This window comes from Xiphophorus maculatus, chromosome 13 (assembly GCF_002775205.1).
Source record: "Xiphophorus maculatus strain JP 163 A chromosome 13, X_maculatus-5.0-male, whole genome shotgun sequence".
Lineage (NCBI taxonomy): Eukaryota > Metazoa > Chordata > Actinopteri > Cyprinodontiformes > Poeciliidae > Xiphophorus > Xiphophorus maculatus.
The window spans coordinates 11,677,765-11,695,932 of NC_036455.1; the positions used below are offsets into that span (position 1 = coordinate 11,677,765).

The 18,168-nt window shown below is 38.2% G+C and overlaps 2 protein-coding genes across 5 annotated transcripts; one reads left to right on the top strand and one right to left on the bottom strand.

Moving 5' to 3' along the window:
- Nucleotides 1-188: 188 nt before the first annotated feature.
- Nucleotides 189-10,584, bottom strand: LOC102238411 (epsin-1-like). Of its 4 annotated transcripts, none has more exons than XM_023345307.1 (10): nucleotides 10,527-10,584; nucleotides 9,852-10,000; nucleotides 9,659-9,762; nucleotides 8,645-8,800; nucleotides 7,899-8,027; nucleotides 7,024-7,144; nucleotides 6,738-6,913; nucleotides 5,182-6,538; nucleotides 3,099-3,251; nucleotides 189-2,656 (listed from the first exon to the last, which is right to left on the bottom strand). In XM_023345307.1, the coding sequence occupies exons 3-10, from the start codon at nucleotides 9,725-9,727 to the stop codon at nucleotides 2,409-2,411; spliced, it is 2,409 nt and encodes an 802-aa protein (XP_023201075.1). In that variant the 5' UTR covers nucleotides 9,728-9,762; nucleotides 9,852-10,000; nucleotides 10,527-10,584; the 3' UTR covers nucleotides 189-2,408. The 4 variants fall into 4 exon arrangements, with proteins under 4 accessions (XP_023201075.1, XP_023201076.1, XP_023201077.1 ...); XM_023345308.1 differs by lacking the exon at nucleotides 10,527-10,584 and adding an exon at nucleotides 10,281-10,362; XM_005808168.2 differs by having other exon boundaries at nucleotides 2,563-2,698.
- A 710-nt stretch (nucleotides 10,585-11,294) lies between these two features.
- LOC102216783 (adaptin ear-binding coat-associated protein 1-like) lies at nucleotides 11,295-17,950 on the top strand. The gene is made up of 8 exons (XM_005808170.3): nucleotides 11,295-11,426; nucleotides 12,745-12,845; nucleotides 13,111-13,215; nucleotides 14,161-14,242; nucleotides 14,408-14,516; nucleotides 14,929-15,076; nucleotides 15,355-15,451; nucleotides 15,827-17,950. The coding sequence occupies exons 1-8, from the start codon at nucleotides 11,332-11,334 to the stop codon at nucleotides 15,879-15,881; spliced, it is 792 nt and encodes a 263-aa protein (XP_005808227.1). The 5' UTR covers nucleotides 11,295-11,331; the 3' UTR covers nucleotides 15,882-17,950.
- Nucleotides 17,951-18,168: the final 218 nt, after the last annotated feature.

Here is an 18,168-nt window from a genome sequence, read left to right on the forward strand (position 1 = left end):
GGGTTACTAATAGAGGGCCAGGTGTCCCAACCTTTTCCTTAACTAGATATTTTGGCTCTCTTTTGTTTAAACAGTAAAACAAAACAAAATGTTGTTGTTTGTAACTTTCTCAATTTGATTACCAGACATGAAAAATGACATTACCGGTACATTGTTTTGAAACACAAATTTTGACATAACACACTATATAGAGGCAACATAATCCATTTTATTTCTCAAACGTACTGTACACTGTCACAGTCTACAACACAGTTTTAAAGGTAAATACACAGCAAAATAAATGTATCTCATACAAAATAAAATCTGAAAGTCACACGGTCTACCTGCCAAAATCCTCATAGTCTGAACGGACAGAGGCTGACCTTCTTTCTATCTTTACACAGACGTTTCATCTGCTGTGAGGCTTTAAATGACAACCTTCTGTTTAATCATTTAGGATGAGCAAAACCTGAAACACTTAGAATCCAAGTGAGCATAAATTCAGATTTCATTCAATCAAAATTTTTTATTTCATCCACATAATGTAGAACATGAACAGGTACCCCCCGAGTTGATTAAAAGAATGCAAACAGTATAAATGCGAGAAGTTGCATGGCTCAGTATAGGTTGAAACTCAGTCCTTTCAGCTGCTACTGTTCAGCTCAATGTTGCTGGAATCAGAACGACATCAACTGAATCCCTTTATTTACTCTTACAGAAGGTGTTTTCTAAAATACAGAATTTTGTTTCACTCACACACCAAAACTGTAAAGGTCGAACTCACTCACACACAGACACACACACACACCCACATATATACGATAACAGGATGTGCTCAGAGTGCATGCATGTAACAGAAAGCAATTTGTTGGGACATACAGCACAGACATGTTCCACTACATGATGAATCCTAATCAGAGAGGATAAAATGGACACACCAACAGTTACTGAGCTGAATTTTAATATAAGTTCACCTGATCTTCTTTTGTTGGAGGCCGCAGTTGCATCAATAATGTATGAAGCAATAAATAAATTAATAAATATATCCATAAATAGTTAATCTTGACTGTAACACTTTGATATACAGTATAATTCAAGGTTTAGCAGTAATTACTTCCACTATTTACATCAGCACAATATATCTATAACTATATACTGCACACCTGCACAGTGTGCACACACTTCACACACACAAATCTTCTTTGAACACATGCACACTTGAAGAAAACAAACATATGTAACAAAAGAACCACACAGATACACAGTTACTCTAGTGTTTCCCCAAAGACACTTGAATGTTTCCTTTCCCAGATAAATTTAATGGTTTATCCAGCTGACATGTTTTTTTTATTTGAACAGTTGAAGGAATGGACGAAATACAAAAGGGAAGGTTTTAAGAATAATTTACTATTTCATAAGCAGATCCTGACCATTGTTCATTGTGTCAACAGACGTAGAAGTGGAAACATGCCTTAAATAACAACATCATGGTCATAAAACTGAAAAGCTCCATAATGGTTATTGTTGTTTATTGATATTTAATAACAATTTCGTTTGACTCAATGAAATAATTTGTTAAAGCAAGAATGTATTGGTATCGATTATGATCATCTCATTTGGTTCACTGCCTGTGTTAATCTCACTTCCTGTCTGTGGGGAAACACATAGAAATGGATTTACACCTGCTGAGTTTGCTCCAAAAAAGCTAATTGGAGTGTCCCCTGTTCCCAAAATATTCCCCACATTATATTCTGACTCCAACATTCCCAACCCCATTTGTGTTGCAGGTGGTGGCATTCCATATTTTGGAGCGTCCTGAGCTGCTTGAAGAACATGCACAGAAGAATGAGGCATTCCCACAGCGTGTAACGGTTCCCTAAAGTGGAGAGTTTCACCAGAGGGACCGGCAGCTCCAAAAGCAGAATGAGTGGGTGCTAGGCTGGGATCAAAGGGGTTATAGTTTGGGGCTAAAGTTTCAGTGAATGCCTCTGATCTGGCCAAAGGACCAGATGTCATGCCTTTGGATGTACCTGGGAAATGAGTGTGAGCGGTAAGAGGAGGCAGGGGAAGGAGGGAGGGTGGGATATGCAGTTTGAAGCATTCCAGCAAAGAGACACCAAAGTAGAGCAAAGAGAGGAATGGGAAGATGTCGGCAGGTTACTACACACCACTATCTACAGAGGGCAACTTTACAGCAGGTCATTAATGCTAACAGGTGTTACACACGTCTATATGTGACAGCAAGACCAAAAAGGAGGGAGGGTTGGTGCAAAATGATCACAATAAGCATTTCCATATAAACCCATTAATAACTGTTGGTCAATCTTAGCTTCTTTCTATTAACACTTCCTTCTGAGGTGCTTCTGAAAATCACCATGGAAACAGCAATGTTTTGGTTCCCAGAAAAATGAATCATGCCTCCTTAATAATCAAGTGATCTGCAAGTAATACCCCACACAGGTTGTGTCCTTAAGGGTATTTGTGACCCAGAGTGATGTTTTTTTTCTGACCTTACCGATGGCATGTGTCCGGGCAGCGAGCGTGTTGATGAGGGGCTGTTGTTTGGTTTTGGGGTTCGGGGCAAACAGATCGTCCACGTCAACCAGTGACCCACCCATAGAGCCCAAAAATGAAGCAGTCTTTCTACGGATCTCCTCTTCTTTTGATGTTCGTCTTCCTGAAATCAAATAAAGTCCAATGCTACTCTAAAAGGTGTTTTCTTTAGGGGCCAGGTCAGAGAGGAAGAGAGAGCAAAGCGGAAGAGAAGGTTAATTGGTTAAGATTGTTAGCTGAATGATGGCTAAAGTACAGATGATGTGAGGAAAAAGTGTTGAAGGTAAAAGGTTTCACATGCAGAAGCTTTACTTTAGAGGTGAAAATCACACAGTGACAGAAAAAATGGTTTTATACACAAACAGAGCCACAAATCTTAGATTATACAGTAGAATCACAATTTGCCACGTTGCACTAGGCAGCAGAAAAAAAGTTAAGCATTTCATTAGATTACTCAGAGGTACAGTGACATAATCAGAGCAAAGCACATTAGACACAATCACAGTATGCTTCATTAAATGATGGATGGATGACAGAAATATACATAAAAAACAGCCATGTTTTACCTGCACCATCACCACCAGCATTACTTGGTGCCCCCCAGGGATCATTGCTTTTAGTTGCTCCGTCTCCAAATGGGTCGCCGGAGGGGGACAAGTCTGCGGGAGGAGCTGGGGTTCCCCAGGCATCATCAGATGTGACTGGAGCTGGAGCTGAAGCTGAATGGAAAAACAAAACAGAAGTACACGTTTAAAAAACAGCAACAGCAAAACCCAAGCCGAGTCCAACCTTATAGTACAAAATATTCATTAGGATATATTAACATAAAATAAGTGATAATGGTACACCAGTTTCCCAAGATATCGGATGTAAAGATAAAATTACTCCTTTCTATAAAGATTGTTCAGTATTTTGTACTGAACAATCAGTACAAAATACTGATTTTGACCATCATCGAGTCAAGGTTGTCTACTGAAAAACATATTCTCTTACAAAGAAACCTTTCATTGTGATTTGTCAAATTTGTTACAGTATTTGTGATATTTTACTGTAAATATGTAATTGAAAGAAAATAAGTCTGAGAAGAAAAAACACTTGTAGGAACTTTGCAGTGACACAAATGTATACAAGAGTTTGATTTGAAAGTAGCAGAGAAAAAAAACATTTATATTAAGACTACATTACCTCGAAATGACACGATGGAGAATAAATAAAGTTTGTAAGACAAGCATTTGCTGTTTGATGCTAAGGTTGTTCAACAAAAGGTAAAGAAAAAACCTCAACAATAAGTGAACATTAGAGTCTCAAGGCAATGAATCAGACAAAGATCCAACACAGACAGGCTGCTATCTGAACCTTCTGACAGGAAAAAGCCTAAAATCCCTCAATGACATACCATAAACTTACAGTATCTTGTAACTGTGTGTGTATTAGTTGCAGTTAAGAATAACCAGCTGTAGGGAAAGATAACACTACAGTCTGTTATCTGTAGGCTGTACAGATGACTGCAGCCTTTCACTCATGCTCCCAATGGAGTCATGTGTGAAAGGCTTCATCTGAAAGCTAGAGGAACTTCATAACACAAAGCACAAATGTGGGTTGCACCCCAAGTGGTCAACTACCCCAGATAGTAGTTTTATAAATATATCCATTGATTGTGAAAGCAAAAACTGAGCTAAAATACACACACAGCCTGAGACACACACATCTTCTTGTTCATAAACTACTGAAACTATGATGAGTAAAACCTTGAAAAAAGAAGCAGGAATAAGAGACTAACAGACTAATTCAAGAAACAGTGTAGGCTGCTGAATGCTTCATATTCCTCTCTAATTCAAATAGTTGCATGTTTAGTTCAGTCTGATGAGTTTGCATCCGCCACTTCCTGCAGTATCTGTGAAGGACACACCACCTGTTCTCTTGTTGGGAACACAAAGCAGAGAGGGGTATGAATGTGTCAGAAGGTGGGAGGAGGCAGAGGTACCCAGAGAAAACCAATGCATCAACAGAAATATTGTGAAGTCCGCTGTGGTTCCCAAAGACTGAAAGTGTGAAAGCACTGCCTTTCTGTCACCTGATGACAGATTCATAATTCAATTCTCCCAGTTTGCACTACTATCCACTCAACAGCAAAACCTGTTGGGAATCATCCCACTGGAACAGGGGCTCCTAATTCCAGTCCTCGAGATCTACTGTCCTGCAACTTTTTGATGTATCCACTCTTAAACACACTTCAATCAAATATTCTCATCAACTGTCTCGTCAGAATTTAATGGATCAGGTCAGTGCTGGAAAACAAGCTGCTCATTTCATTCAGGAGTGTGGCAGAAGAGATGGAACCCCACCCAAGAATCTACTTATGGCCCAGATATCTGTGGGCATTTCAATTGTTTGCATCAACAGCAACATAAAAATTTAAGTTATATTCTTTGTAGACAATGTTCACACCACAGCATTATTCTTCCATAAGCCTTTTATATCTCTAAAAGGAACGCTCACGTCCAACAAAGCTAGAAATAGTACAATTAAATGCTGGAATGTTCAAGAAGTCTATGTCAAGGCCCTTAATAAGACTTATCCAGCTGCTGATCAAACTGGAAATGTAAACATCCAAATCAGGTTCCAAGAACAGATTTAAATGTTTCTTACCAGGGGCTCCCCATGGGTCATCGTCTGGCTTGGTTGCATCTCCAAATGGGTCAGAGTCAGCAAGTGGTGAAGAGACACTTGGGTCGTTCCCCCAGGGATCGGCACTCTTGGTTTCCTTTGGAACACTCGGTGCTCCCCAAGCATCAGAGCCTTTGGCAGGCGGAGAACTGGTTTGAGCTCCCCATGTATCTGCAGTTTCTTGGGGCGAACCTGCTGCAGGGGCACTGAAGGGATCTGAAGCAGCCTCCACTGGTGGACTACATGGCACTGTAAATGGGTCCTCTTTTGATGGTGCTGATGACGCAGTAAAGGGGTCATCTCTTGATGTTATAGAAAACGGATCCTCCTTACCCGGCGTTGTTTGTTCACCAAAAGGATCATTTTGAACAGGTTTGGTTGGTGATGAAAATGATGCTTTAGGTGGCGTTGTGGGACCAGTGAACGAATCAGCCTTAGATATTGTTGCTTCTACTAACGGCTCCTCTTTAGGGGGTGTTGATACTGGAGCAGTGAAAGGATCATTTGCTGGGACACCAAAAGGATCATCTTTTGGTGTTGTAAATGGGTCGTCTTTTGAAGCTTCAAACGGATCATCTTTAGGAGCATTAAATGGATCATTTTCTGGAGTACCAAATGGGTCACCATTGGGGGCTTTAAACTGATCATTTTTTGGAGCATTAAATGGATCGTCCTTTGGAGCACTGAATGGATCTTCCTTTGGAGCACTGAATGGATCTTCCTTTGGAGCATTAAATGGATCGTCCTTTGGAGCATTAAATGGATCTTCCTTTGGAGCATTAAATGGATCGTCCTTTGGAGCATTAAATGGATCGTCCTTTGGAGCACTGAATGGATCTTCCTTTGGAGCACTGAATGGATCGTCCTTTGGAGCACTGAATGGATCTTCCTTTGGAGCACTGAATGGATCTTCCTTTGGAGCATTAAATGGATCGTCCTTTGGAGCATTGAATGGATCTTCCTTTGGAGCATTAAATGGATCTTCCTTTGGAGCATTAAATGGATCGTCCTTTGGAGCATTGAATGGATCTTCCTTTGGAGCACTGAATGGATCATCCTTTGGAGCACTGAATGGATCCCCATTGGAAGAACTGAAGGGATCTGGTTTGTCTTTAGGTGCTGTGAATGAATCCTCATCAGATTTGTCTGCCACAAATGGATCTTCAGTTTTGGCTGTAGCACCCCAAGGATCAGTACTAGGTTCTTTGGGAGCTCCCCATGGATCTGATTTCACTTCCTTCTTCTTCTCCTCCTCTTTCTCGCCACCCCATGCCTCACTTGCTGCATTTTCAGCTGTTCCTGCATCCTCCCATTTAAGCTCATCTTCGCTCATCTTGGCCTAGAATAGAAAGACGGAGTACCATCAAAACAAAGTCAGACTGTTGATCAGAAAGTTCTCTACCATTTTGTTTTGTTGAGGAATCAACTTGCTTAATTTCTTAAGCTTAAGTAATCCCCTTGAGCTTTAAATCGTATTTAAAAAGTAAAAAATTTCCCTGGCTACATCTCAGTTCATAATCTTGTTTTGTCTCACTCACTCGTCTCTCAGCCTCCTTCTTCTCTGCTTCTTGTCGAAGTCGCTCCTCTTTGCGGGCAGCAAAAGAAGCAGTCAAGTCGGCCACAGATGGAATGTTGTCCAAGCATGGAAGTCCCGAAGATCCAGGAACATAAACTGGCTTGTAGTTAGGATCCTTCACATTGTCTGTGGATGATGCTAGTAGGAAGAGATAGAAAAGAAATGATCAAAATATGTATAAGATGCTGACACAAGTAAAGGTAACCAGAAAGTGTTCAGCAGTCATACTCCAAGTCCAAATATCTTACCAGCAGAACCTTTGGATGTCTTTTCTCTGGTCTTCACAGCAAACTCTCTTTCTTCTTTCAGTTTTTCATCATCCTCCATAAGAACAAGAACTACCTTGGCCTTCTCTCTTACATTCACTCCCTATGACAAATTTAATTATATTATTCCTTAGTTGGTTTGACGAGTTACAGACTAAGCATGGGCCAGTTAGAGGTATCAAGGTATAGCAATGTTTTAAACAGGTTAGCAGTCAAAACGGCAAGTATTTCATTTCCTGCTTCTCCTGTGGTTCATGCAGGTGAAAGTTCCAGGGTGATGAAGTAACACAACACTAAACTTTGGCCTAAAAACAGATGATTATTGTTGTTGAAACTAGAGGGGTTCCACCTATAAATTTAGGGTGACATGGTTTATAGTTGGCAAGCAGCAAGCAGGATGTACACATTATAATATCATTATAAATGGAATAATAATGTGCTATCTTATGATAGCACCAACTACAATAACTTTGAACTTTGATTATCTTGTGTCCATACCATGACACCATGAATAATTTCACCAGAGGTTAATATACCATGATACTCTCATACCAACCCAGGTATAGTACTGCAAATATGGAAGAAAATGTATAGGAAAACATATAAACATTTTCCAAAATAATGTTTATCTTTAACAATCTTTATTTAAAATTTGCCAAAGCATTCCAAACTGTGAATGTTTCTTCTAAAGGCTTTTACTGAGTCAATCCAATATTGCTTAACACCAGGCCAAAAGGTTATGAAGGTAAGAGGCAATTAATATTTTAGTACCAATAGTGGATACTCTTAATGCAGTTCAATAAACCCCCAACTGGTCGGGCAGAATGCTAAATGCCTGAGATAAAAACAAGCTTCACCTGATCTTTCCCATCCTTTTCCACAAAACGATATTCTGTGAGAGCTTTGACAATGTAGATGTTTTCTTTCATTTTCAGCATCACACGATCATCACCCGTCTTCAGGAGGTACTCCAACAGAGTCAGAGACTGGGAAGAAAAATACAACTCAATCAATTTATTACTTTACCAAGTAAAGTTGCAGATTAGCTGGAGCAGTGATGACATTTTAGCCAAACAGGTGTCACAATTATAAATGCAGGCAAAGCGTAATTAAATATCTATGGTCTTGATTAGAACTTCAAAGCACATAATAGTCATTTAATACACTACTAAGATTTCTGGAATTATTCAGATGAATAAAATAAAAAGTCCAGTAGAATGTTGTTGTTTTAAACAAAACAATTAAAAATCTGTTGTCACAGCAACTCTTTCCAGTGAGAGCAAGGTCTGATACTAAGTGATCCAACTGAGGAGTAGTGTTTGCAAAAATTTTAAATGTTACGTCGTCATTTATTGGTATTAATTTACAAAATGCTTCTGGAGGAAGCGCTGCTTTACCAATTTTGAAAAGTAAAAGAAAAAAGAAAGAAAAATTAATCAATAATGTGTTGGATTCCACATTTCAGGCATTAAAAGATTGAAGCTGTCCTGTAAAAAAACAGATCTCAATGCTAAACAATTACTTCTCCAAGAACAAAAAATGCTCTAGACTGTCAAAAACACATAGTGTTTTGTTTTAATTTTCTGTTTCTCATCTTCTTCACCTTGTGGATATGTCTCCAATTCTTGTCATCTTTCAGGCGTTTCCAGAGCATTGTCATGATCTCGCTGCAAGCCACCGCATTGTAGGTGAGATCAGAGATGTCAGCCATCTGAGTGCTGGAAGGGCCCCATGGATCATTGGACGTCGCTTCTCTAACCTGCAGAAATAGGAAAAGGAAAAGTGTGCTGCAAAGCAAAAGGAGGAATACAGTTGCAGCAGCTGAAAAGAAGTAAAGAAACAATGACTTCAGCACTGTGAGAGATTTGACTGCAGTGTATCATTTTACATTGCAACTTTAAAACCCCTCTCAGTGTAGCATTATAAGGTCTGACCTTTACTGTAGAAATTCTGAACTGAGTGTGTTTTTTTCCATTTCCTTCATCTTCAAGATTTCCACTCTAATTGGTGTTTGGTGCTCTGCTTTTTTTTCAATTAGTTTTTTAATAGCATGTTAGCTAGTTAACCATTTAAACAATCAAAAGTCTATAAATTGCTTGAATATGAATCTTGATTTACATCAATCCAAGTGACACATTATAATAAAGAAACTGAAGTGAACACAAATTTATAATACTGTGAATAGATAAATTTCTGCATGCAGATGTACTATTAAGTGCTTCTATTAATACAGAATATTATATGTTAAACTGATGGACAATAACAAATCAAGACAAGTAAAAAAGCAGAGGTTGCTTTTCAAAGAAAGAAAAGACACACACAAAACTTACATGGTTACACATCATAATACTATAAACTGCAGGATAATTTGATTCACATAGATCATGAACAAAACTTCACATCAAATATAAAATTTTACATATTTGATTTCAGTCAACTCCCCAGCACATAAAATCATTTAAGGATAACATTTGTGTACAGTTGTGTTGTGTGCTGGCTCTATGGCATGCAGTACACCCCTTCATGTCAGGACCAACATCATCACTAAACATTTAAAAACTGGCTGATGCTTCCTGCGGACTCACATAAAAACAACCCAAAAACGTGTTTCTTTTACCTTGACCTCAGCCTCAGAGTAATTCTGGACCAGGTTCTTCAGCTGCCTTCGAAGCATTGAAGACGTCATGTTGACCAGCGGAGGTGGGGAATGCGACCACCAGTCTGTTCAAGAGAAAACACATCAAGCAGTGCTGGACAGATCCAATACCAGGCATATTTAATCGCACATATGAATGGATAATGACAGATACCTTAAGTAAATGCTGCCTCTTTTGCTGAAGTGTTAGCTTAAATTGCTTGCGTGCAGGTTGTAGATCAATGACCTTTCATCTTGTTGTTCTCTCTGCCTCCTGACTGGACTGGTTTTTGTATCAGGGAGTCAGAAACCAGATCCCAGCAGCTGCAGAGATGCAACCAGTCAACATTAAAAGATGCTGCGCCAACGTTTGGATAGACCAGATAATTATGACAGTGGCGGTAAACTGGCTCCGGTGGAGATCTTAGCTTGTTCCCTTCTGCGACAAACACAGATCCTCACCTACTGTAGGTTTGCCAACTGTTTTGCTAAGCTATAAGCTAGTTAGCATGGGTGTACGAAAAAAACAAGGAAAACCCTGGCATATTATAATAAAGCAGGATATTAAATGTAAGCTAAAGCAGCTACCCGCAGATGCGCTTACAAGAATAAAATTGAAGAATCATATTTCAGCACCTCGGAGAGCGACTCAAGACGGAGCGCTACCGTCAACATGGCTAACGGGCTACCCTGGGTGTCAAGTTTGCAGGAATTAGTTACATATAAAATAAAATGCTAATCAAATGACTTATTTTATCTCAAAAAACAGGCACTGTTAATAGTTTAAAGTAGTGCTAAATGGTATGGATATTTTGTAAATAAAATAAGACGTATTCGAGAAAAGACTGACCAGAGATATTCAGATATCTTCGAGCAGACGACACGAAGCTACGGTTTCCGCTTCCGCAAATGACCACGCCCCCAACCTGCCCACCCCCATCCAATACTGCTACCTACTATTTATTTATTTATTTATTTATTTATTTATTCATTTATTTATTCATTCTTTGGATAACCTGCTTTTTTCACTCCATGACTACAATGTAAGAATAAAGTATTGATACCAGCTTGTTTAACGCCGAGGTGAAGTAAAGAGGTCTTCTTTATGGCAGGCCATTGTAACTTATAATTAAACCCGGGAAAAAAATAAATACATATATACTGTATATGCATATATATATATATGCCCAGTGTCTACTGGTTTTCACTTGCATCTATTTGCACGCTGTTTTTTGTTTGCTTGCTTGTTTGTTTTTTGTCTTATTGTTTACTTTTATTTTCAAGGTTCCCTGTTATGGATAATATGTCATTTGATTTCCAATGTGCAGTGTTATGGTACGTTAGTTTGAACATGTTAAAGTCAACACAAAACAAATCTTGTTCTTCTACACGGTTTCTGTTTTTAGGAATGGCAATAAAGCTGAGATGATTGACAGATTTAGTCTTCTTGAGTCTTAATCATTTTTGATGTGAACTAAAACACAAATAGATTGCTGAACTGCTTACTTGGCCAATGAAGAACTGAATTATGGCAATTTAAGATCCGGTCTCATTATTACATGACAACATGTCTTGCCATACTCACGAACCCGTTAGAAAAGAGCTGAATAAATGACTCACGACCACGATCCTCCCACATCAGCACTCGGGATAAGATGGCGGCTGAGGGAGAGTACGAGTCGATCCTGTGCGTTAAACCAGATGTCAACGTTTACCGCATCCCGCCTCGTGCTTCGAACCGCGCGTACAGGTAAGCCAACACCTGCGAGGTTAAAGCAGAACCACTTGAAGGGGTTTACTAGTGGTCGGTGACGATCGGATCCTACATCCACATGGACACCAAGCCACAGAGTTCCACTAATGCAAGTGAAACTGTAGTAATTCTGTTTTTTCTGTTTAAAACACGTCCCAGTTGTTGGGGAGCTCCGTGTTTGGCTACTTGCGTGACGCGGTGTGCGGTAAAGGGTCCGCGTTATTTGTCATCATGCTGCCTGGATCAGTACGGGCAGTTTGCCAGGACAGTTCCCGACACTCTCCATAGGTTGGAACTGATTGTTGGAAATGCTGACCCGGGAAACACATTGAAAACTAAATCGAAAGTCTGTTTTCCTTTCATCATCACATACGGATTGCTGCGTGTCCATCAGGCTGGTCACTGCATGGGCGGAATCCCCATGCGAGGATCCCGAGGGCAGAAATGGAAAGTTGGGCCCCAGGCTGTTCTGAGGAGTAATGAACAGTTTTAATCTGAAAAGGATGGATTTTGATTTTTGTGTTATCAGAACCTGTCAATATTTAATTTTTGTTGTGCAAATGCCCAATAAAATTGCCAATCAAGATGATTTTTCTTTTTTTAGATAAATAATCTCATTATATATGTGAAGAATCAGTCAATTTTTGACAGATCCTTAAAATTTAGCAAGGATACCTAATATTACAAAAGTGCAGAATATTGATTAAATACTTATAAGATTAAAACACAAGTAATAAAAAAAATCATTAATTGTCATTATCAAAATTACCTCGGATGAAAAGGATGAATCTAGCAGCAGGAATAATACAGTAAGTGAACTCCTGAACTTATTTCAGGATTTCTCTCCTGAAATAAACAAATTGGACTGAATTTGAACATAAATGTTAAGCATAATAAAAGTATAACTTTTTTATATTGAAGAGAACCACATACCATGTAGTTAATATTTATGTTTTTTTGTGTTTTTTTTACATTTCTCCAAAATTTAAAAAGAACTAATCACCTGTGTTTAGGGCCTTTTGGAAGCCCTAGACACGCCGTAACCCCCAGAATTTAAGTAGGTTCTGTTTGTTTTTTGCAGTTTCAGAAAAGTAAAATGTTCATGAAACTCAGTTCTACTTGGAGCTTATTGTTTAGTATTTATTTTCAGATTGAAAATGTCATCATGTCGATCACATCAGAGCAAAGTGATGCTTTGAGTTAAGTCATTTCATCACTGCACTTCCAGGGAAAGCTGAATAATCATACAGTTAGATTGTATAATCCCAGCAGACCTGCAGCTCTGTGACTGTTCATCACAACCGTTTGTCTGCAGGGCTGCTGACTGGAAGCTAGACGCTCCGGACTGGTCCGGTCGAATGAGAATAACGGCCAGAGGAACAGTAGCATACATCAAACTAGAAGACAAAGTCTCAGGTTGGATATGAAACTCGTTGACTTGATGTTTTCTATCGCTCTGAGTCAGACTCCTCGGGTAGTGGAACTCCTGCTGACGCTGACATTTCCACTGAGAATGAAAACACAACTGTGTTAAGGTCACACAAACTCCATGCACATTACATTGCTGTCATTGAAAGCATGTACTTTTGACACTTATGCAGTTTGACACAAATAAGCAGTGCAGATGAACTGGAGTCATTATTCCTCTACAGTTTTTAACACGTGTCCTGTGGTACTGCAGGGGAACTGTTTGCACAGGCACCTGTGAAGGAGTACCCCGGCGTCGCTGTGGAAACCGTCAGTGATTCCAGCCGATATTTTGTTCTGAGGATACAGGATGACAGCGGTGAGGACGCTGACTGTGCTGTAAAAGTATTTACACTCCTTAAAGGTTTTTCCAGTTTGTCATGTTACAACCACAAACTTCTGGGTATTTTAATTCTTTTTTTTTTGTATTATCAATTCAAAGTAGAGAAACTTTGTGACACGGAAGGACAAGGATGGATGGTTTTCGAAAGCTAAAATATTTGAAATGAACTTGTATTGATTTCTGAGGAATTAGTTTTAGAACCACCACAAGCTGCACTTCCAGCTGCTTGTCTCTGATAGCGACAGTTATGTCTCGAAATAGTTCAGCCTCAGTTAGATTTAATGGAGATTCTCTGTGATCATAAATGTTTAACAGTTTTGCACCATGTTACTGAATTTAGGGTGAGACTTTGAATGAACTAAGTCATTCTATCATCTCTCTGGCTGCATGTTTAGGGTTGTTGTTCCAATTTGAAGTTTTTTTTTGTTCTTCAAAAGGTTTTTACTCCAGGATTTCTGCCAATAGCAGCATTTGAAAATGGAAAGAAAGTCACATTTTTGTCTCACCGAATCAAAGTACATTTGTTGTTTCCCTTACAAGATTCATGCAAACACAGGACTTCCATATGTTTCATAAATAGATTTTTATAGCTTTTGGATATTTTGAGTCTAATTAATTAGGTGACTTCTGAAGGGACCTGATTGCATTGGATTTTATTTTGAAGTAATGAGGAGTTAAGTAAATACACTTGATTTTTTTGTTTGTAAAATAAAAAGCATATAATTTGTCTTAACAATTTGGTTCTGCCTTTAGTTGCTTTGTCAAATAAAATACAGGAAAGTTTGCTGTAATTTGATATATGTGAAAAGGTTTAGGGATTACACATTCTTTTTGCAATGCATTGTTGGTATTTTTATCCCACATTTCTACTAGAAACCTGTAAACAAATCCACGTTTTCTCACACCATGTGTTGCATGCAGGCCGCAGTGCTTTCATAGGAGTTGGCTTTGTGGACCGAGGAGACGCTTTTGATTTCAACGTCGCTCTGCAGGATCATTTCAAGTAAGCAAGAAGGTTCAGTGTGCAAATATATGTTCAGCTTCAAAAAAATGTTAAAGAATTTAATTTTTGTCTAAACTTCCTTATGATCTGATCATGTACGTTTTCACAGCTTGTTTTATTGGAAAATTCTAAGTGAAAATTCTTTGTGTTTTTGGATCTTTGTAGGTGGGTGAAACAGGAGAGTGAAATCAGTAAAAGCAACCAGATGGGGGATTCAGGACCAAAACTGGATTTGGGTTTTAAGGAGGGACAGACAATCACACTGAATATAGGAGTAAGGAAATATCTGGATTTTCCTTAATTCCTTAATTTTTATAAAAAGTTAAGCTAATGGCCTTATTTCTGGAAACCCTATGCAACTCCTTAACATAGGAGTTACTAAAAATACAAACTAATACAGTTCAATTGATAAATTCAGTATAAAACTAACAGAAATGTATCTAAAATACAAAATAAATATCATCCTTGTCAAAACTATTAATTGTTAAAATGTTTTGAAAACAAACACCAGTGAAATCAGCAATGATATTTAATATCATTGCTGATTATTAAACTCAGTTTAAACAACTTTGTTTTGTTTGTATTTTTTTTGCAAAGTAATAAATATTTAACTTCTGACCATAAACATGCTCATTTTCTTTCTCTCTTCAGCCTTTAACTTGGCTTTCTCTTTGTTCCATAAACAGCAGGGTAAAAAGAGGGATAAGCCCCGTCCACAGGGCTCAGCGGGGGTTGGACTCCTGCCACCACCACCTGGAGGGAAGATAGCTCCGCCTCCTTCGTCTGGCTCATCTAACCACAACACCGTTCCCCAGACAGCTGGCACAGCAACAGGTTAGTAGCATTGTGCTACAGCTGCACCACGACTATATTGTATACATGAGCTCATATGAAAACTAATTTTAGGAAAAATGAATAATCTCTGTGCATCAGACCTGGGAATGATGGAAAAATCCCACCTTGTGCAGCTTTAACCTACATGAGTAACCCATTTTCTCAGTCAGAATGTTAACTAGAGAATATCTCTCTTCCGGCTGCATGAAATGAATTTTAAAAAGTGTGCCATCTGTGAGCTGCATGAAGTGATTTTCATATTTCTTTGTCTCTTTCAGGCTGCCTCTTGGAGTTGGACAGCAGTAACTCCAACACAGTTGTTCAGTCCAATCAGAGCTCAGATCTACTCTGGGGAGACTTTTCAGCTCCAGCAAGGTAGACCATGACTTCACTGGTGTTGGAGATTTATTCTTATTATCTATTTATTTATGTATTTATTTATTGGCCATCTATACAGATGTGGTCATATATCTAGCCACATTTAGTCAGAACAAATGTGACTAAAATTATTATTATTATTATTATTATTTTTTTTTTTCAGTGGTCTTTTTTGTCTGGGTGTGAATACGTTAATAATAACAATACAAATAATACGTTTGATAATTTAGTTATTTCATTTTATATTCTATTCTTTTCACAATTTCAGAAATTATGATTATGTATTTTTAATCTTCAAAAAGAAAACTGTTTACTTTTATTGATGTGTAAAAAAAAAAACAACTAATCAGTTTGTGTGTTTTGGACTTCCAGTTCTGTTTCTCCTCCATCAACGACTCAAAGCTCCACAAACTGGATCCAGTTTTGAGCCGTCGCTTCTCACATCAGATGTGATGTTTCATCTTGCTGCATTCGTGTCCATGGCTTCCTGTGAACCTCACTGAGAGTATTTCCCACACCATCACCCTCCTCAGAGCAGAGATTACACACCCCATTGTTCTGTCAAAGCGTGTATTCCCTCTCAAATCCTGCTGACAGCAAATGAAGCATTAATGACTTAAAGCCATGAAATTATATGAGCCATCTGCAACAGTATATAAGGGCTATGTGGCAGGTGTTACTCCTTCATGTGTTTACATCAGTTCGCCTGTAGGGGTCCCTCTGAGCAGACCTTTCTTTTTTGGACCGAGATGGATTTACATTTTGTCTGTGTGACAGCGCCCTCTGCTGGCACCAAAGAGTACTAAATGTCAACAAATACAGTTTCTTATCGCCCTTTTAAAAGTGCTGAAAATATGCAAAAAGCAAAATGGAGCTACAGAAAAATACTAATTTAAGATAAATTGTATGAATATGTATATATTCAGTTAGGACTAGCTCTTATTTATTTTTTGAAAAACAAAATGTAAGACTTTTTTTTTCATTTTATAACAGCAAAAAGCAATTGAGAAAAGAAAAGCTACACATAACTGTGTGTAGCTTTGCCCCTTCGGCTGAAATTATTTCACTGGTTCTAAACCACTTTAATATAAATGTAAATGCGATCACATGACCATTAAAAAATGTGTATTTGAAAACCTGTGTGAAAATCAAAATATGTATTTTTAAATCACTGGCTTTAAAAAGTTGCTGGTGTTTTAGTTTTACAGAGGAATTAAAATGATGGTTTAGCATGCAGAATTTATAGATGCCACTTAAAGGTGATGGTGATATTATTGAGGAGGTTTCCTCATAGACATACAGATACATCTGTGCTTATATGGGATTATTAGGTCCACAATTTTATGGTTATATAGTGTAAAATTATATGCCAATGTCTTACAGCATGTTCTGTCTACAGCAAAAACAAAAGTAGTTGGAAATCCTTCTTTCCATGATATATATACTGTATATATATATATATCCAAATTACATAATCTCATGTAATCTGGTGAAGATATTGGATCAGAGAAAAAAGATTTCTCCTTCAGGATATCATAGAGAGGCTCTTCTGTGGTGGCTATTGTCAAGTAATTGCTCTGCTTTTGGCATTTAATGCTTTTGGCATCATCACTGTCACTAAATCATGAAATTTAAAGGAAGCAGTGCTGCTACACCTTTTAAACATCCCTTCTGATTTGATTAATGTAAGTTCAAAGAAAAAGTGGACTGGAAGTAAAACGTTTGGTTCAGATACAAACAGGGCTTTTTGTCTTGGCGGACTGATGTGCTGCACAATAAAACAAATAATTGCTCCACAATTGGACGTGTAAACAGTTTTAATGCCCTCTGATATGTGGAAAGTTATCATAAAAAAGATTTTAACAGTGAAATACCGTGAAGGCTGGACTGCAAATGTGTGAAGTTGTTGCAGAAGACGATTTTATTTTAGGTGAAGTTGTTTCCTATGAGCTTGGACGTGCATAAAAACTGGAATGAGCTGGTGTGGCCTGGAAAAATAAACATTTTCCAGGCAGGATTCTAAAAACTCACCAGATGTGTCAACATGTCCTAGAATGAACTGAGCTGTTTGCTGCAGGAGATGTGAGAGGAGCAGCCTGAGCACTGGAGGAAAAACTAAATGATTGTGTTGCTTCATTCTGAATGTGTTAATGGCAGCAGATGAAATGTTGATCTTTTTGCTCTAAAAGTCTTATTAATTTAGACAAAGTTTACATTAATTTATTTGAATTGTATTATTGACTGTGATTTAAAATTATCTGCATAGATTTTGAAGATGTGCTGTGATCAGATCACATATTCTGTAATTGACTGGCATTGAGATATAGGACTGACTCGTTTATGTTGTCATGTGTTATGTTTACATTACTCATGTTGCCAGATCAAATATCATGTCCTTCATTTATTGCTTCTTCCATTCTGGATGTAAATTCACTGGACTAGCTCTTGATTTATGACTAGTTTAATGACAGAGAGGCAATAAAACCTTTCAAAGGATGGATGAAGTTTGTACTTTTCTTTAACCTTTATGTGCCCTGTCTGTCAGGATCTGTGTTTATTTCGAGTTTTCTGTGTCTCCTTGTTGTCCTGTCTCCCCTTGATTAGTTCCCACATGTTTCTCGTTCCCTGATTACCTCCTGTGTATTTAGTGTCACCTGTGTGTCTGTGTCTTTGTCAGGTCCTCGTCTCGTTTGGCGTCTTGTCTGATGTTGTGT